General features: G+C 36.4%; 1 protein-coding gene across 1 annotated transcript; it reads left to right on the plus strand.

Moving 5' to 3' along the window:
• Positions 1–297: 297 nt before the first annotated feature.
• On the plus strand, positions 298–1,881 carry LOC110650023 (trans-resveratrol di-O-methyltransferase-like). Its single transcript, XM_058129484.1, has 2 exons — positions 298–1,282; positions 1,413–1,881. The coding sequence occupies exons 1-2, from the start codon at positions 515–517 to the stop codon at positions 1,713–1,715; spliced, it is 1,071 nt and encodes a 356-aa protein (XP_057985467.1). The 5' UTR covers positions 298–514; the 3' UTR covers positions 1,716–1,881.
• The last annotated feature ends 429 nt before the right edge of the window (positions 1,882–2,310 follow it).

The raw sequence follows: 2,310 nt of genomic DNA on the forward strand, positions 1-2,310 counted from the left end.
TATTATTGGACAATGATGAAACAAACAATCCTCAGGTTAAATTAAGCCTAAAAGGTACGTGGATTATTAATTACAATTGTTTCTTCCATGTTGTGTAAGTTAGGTAGGGGGTGTTTGTTTGTGATCTTTCTTCCCAGTTTCTTCCTCCCAAGCAAATGCGCGTCTTCTTGACATCACATTTTGACAGCAGTTGTCCAAGTCAAGTTGGAATAAACATGATTTTTTTTTTCCTAGAAATTCTTAGATATATACTCAGCCTAAGATCTAACCATATTATGTCACCCTTTTCATCTTAGAATGAAAAAAATAATCAAGGAAAGAAAAATTTTACCAGAACAAGTAATATGAATTGAAACACCCTCAATTCAAACTTTTTTATTTTTTTAGTCAAGAATTATTTCTTAAGCAAGATGATTTCTTCTTTTTTCAACGCTCAACAGTGCAAGATTGTATTATATAACCAGAAACTGTAACGCCTTTATGAGCAAGCAAGGTGGAAATTGGGAAACTTGAGATGGAGTTAGATCAAGAGCTTGGAGCTAATGAGTTGTTTCAAGCTCAGTGTCATATATATAAACACATGTACCACTATTTAGAATCCATGTCGCTAAAATGTGCTGTTCAGCTAGGAATCCCTGATATAATCCACAAACATAAACAACCTATTACCCTTCGGGAGTTGGCTTCTGATCTTCAAGTTCCTCCAACAAAAGCAAACTGTCTGCAGCGAGTCATGCGAATACTGGTGCACTCCGGCTTCTTTGCTACAAACAAAATACATGAGAATCAAGAAGAAGAAGGTTATGTTCTTACAACTTCTTCTAGTCTCTTGCTCAAAGATAGCCCCACCAGCTTGTCTACCAATGTTCTAGCAATGCTCGACCCTGCGCTGGTAACTCCATGGTTTTCCGTTGCCGACTGTTTCCAAGGGAACGAGCTCACCCCATTTGAAACTTATCATGGAATGAATTTTTGGGAATATGGGAAGAAAAATCATGAATTTATCAATTCCTTGAATGAGGCCATGGCCTGTGATTCTCAACTGGTGAGCTTGATTTTTAAGGACCATAAGGAAATATTTGAGGGAGTGGCCTCACTGGTAGATGTAGGAGGTGGAACAGGAACTCTAGCCAGGGCAATTGCTGATGCATACCCACATATGAAATGCACAGTCTTGGACCTCCCACAAGTTGTTGCAGACATGCCAGAGACTAAAAGCTTGAAATTTGTTGCTGGTGACATGTTTCAGTCTATTCCTTCTGCAGAGGCGGTTCTGATAAAGGTATACATATTTATAACATTTCAAAATTTTCATTGATGATAATTTGTTTCTTCAATCTATTGAAATAAAATTTAAGGATACTTGTTATTTTATCTCGAGTCTTTTGATGGTGATATTGAGCTCTGTACAGTCTGTTCTGCATAACTGGAGCGACGAGGACTGCATAAAGATTTTGAATCGATGCAGAGAAGCTATTGCCAGCACAGAAAAGGAAGGAAAAATGATACTCGTAGAAATGGTTATTAATGACGAGAAAGATAAAAGTAATCTAGCAGAAACAAAGCTCTTTGTAGACCTGCAAATGATGGCTATATGCACCGGAAGAGAGAGAAACAAGCAAGAATGGGCAAGACTCTTCTCGGAGGCTGGATTTAGTCGCTATAAAATCACTGCTACTTGTGGGTTAAATTCTATCATTGAGGTTTATCCGTAGAGAGTCACAACTTCATATGAGTTTCTGGTTTGTTCCTTCAGGCTAGGATTGCCGCAATAGTTGAGCAAATAATGTACTTGCAGCTTAATGCAATGTCTACAAGCAGCTTATATATCATATAAGCTGCGTTTCTAATATATGCTTACAGAAGAAATCCTTACGTAAATTTGTTCCATCATAAAACTTAGGCATAGATATATAAGATTTAATAAATAAATCCTTCGTGATAAATCAAGTCTAATCAAAATTTTTAGAGAAATTACTAGATGCACTCGGTGTACATAATCTTCTTTCACGATCATGTGGGATCTACCTTTTATATATTATAAGGAGAGTATTTTTTTCATGAGAGGGAGAATACTATATTTAATAATTAGTCAAATTTTTTATGTTTTATCAAACAAGGCCCATGATCAGGCATGATTCTCCTACAGCCCAAATCCCATGCTATTTTTTCCCAGTTAACTCGTCTACGAAGAAGAGAATAAGGTAGCCCATTAAAAGAATGGTGGCTGACTTAGCCCACATAACATCACACGACACTTATGAAAAATTGAGATAATTTTTTTTTTAAATTGGAGAAAATAAATTTCTG

The sequence above is a fragment of the Hevea brasiliensis genome, chromosome 11 (genome assembly GCF_030052815.1).
Source record: "Hevea brasiliensis isolate MT/VB/25A 57/8 chromosome 11, ASM3005281v1, whole genome shotgun sequence".
Taxonomy (NCBI): Eukaryota; Viridiplantae; Streptophyta; class Magnoliopsida; order Malpighiales; family Euphorbiaceae; genus Hevea; species Hevea brasiliensis.

Coding starts and splice junctions, on each gene's coding strand:
- LOC110650023 (XM_058129484.1), top strand. CDS start 515: ATGGAGTTAGATCAAGAGCTTGGAGCTAATGAGTTGTTTCAAGCTCAG. Junction 1,283..1,412: donor CAGAGGCGGTTCTGATAAAG/GTATACATATTT, acceptor AGCTCTGTACAG/TCTGTTCTGCATAACTGGAG.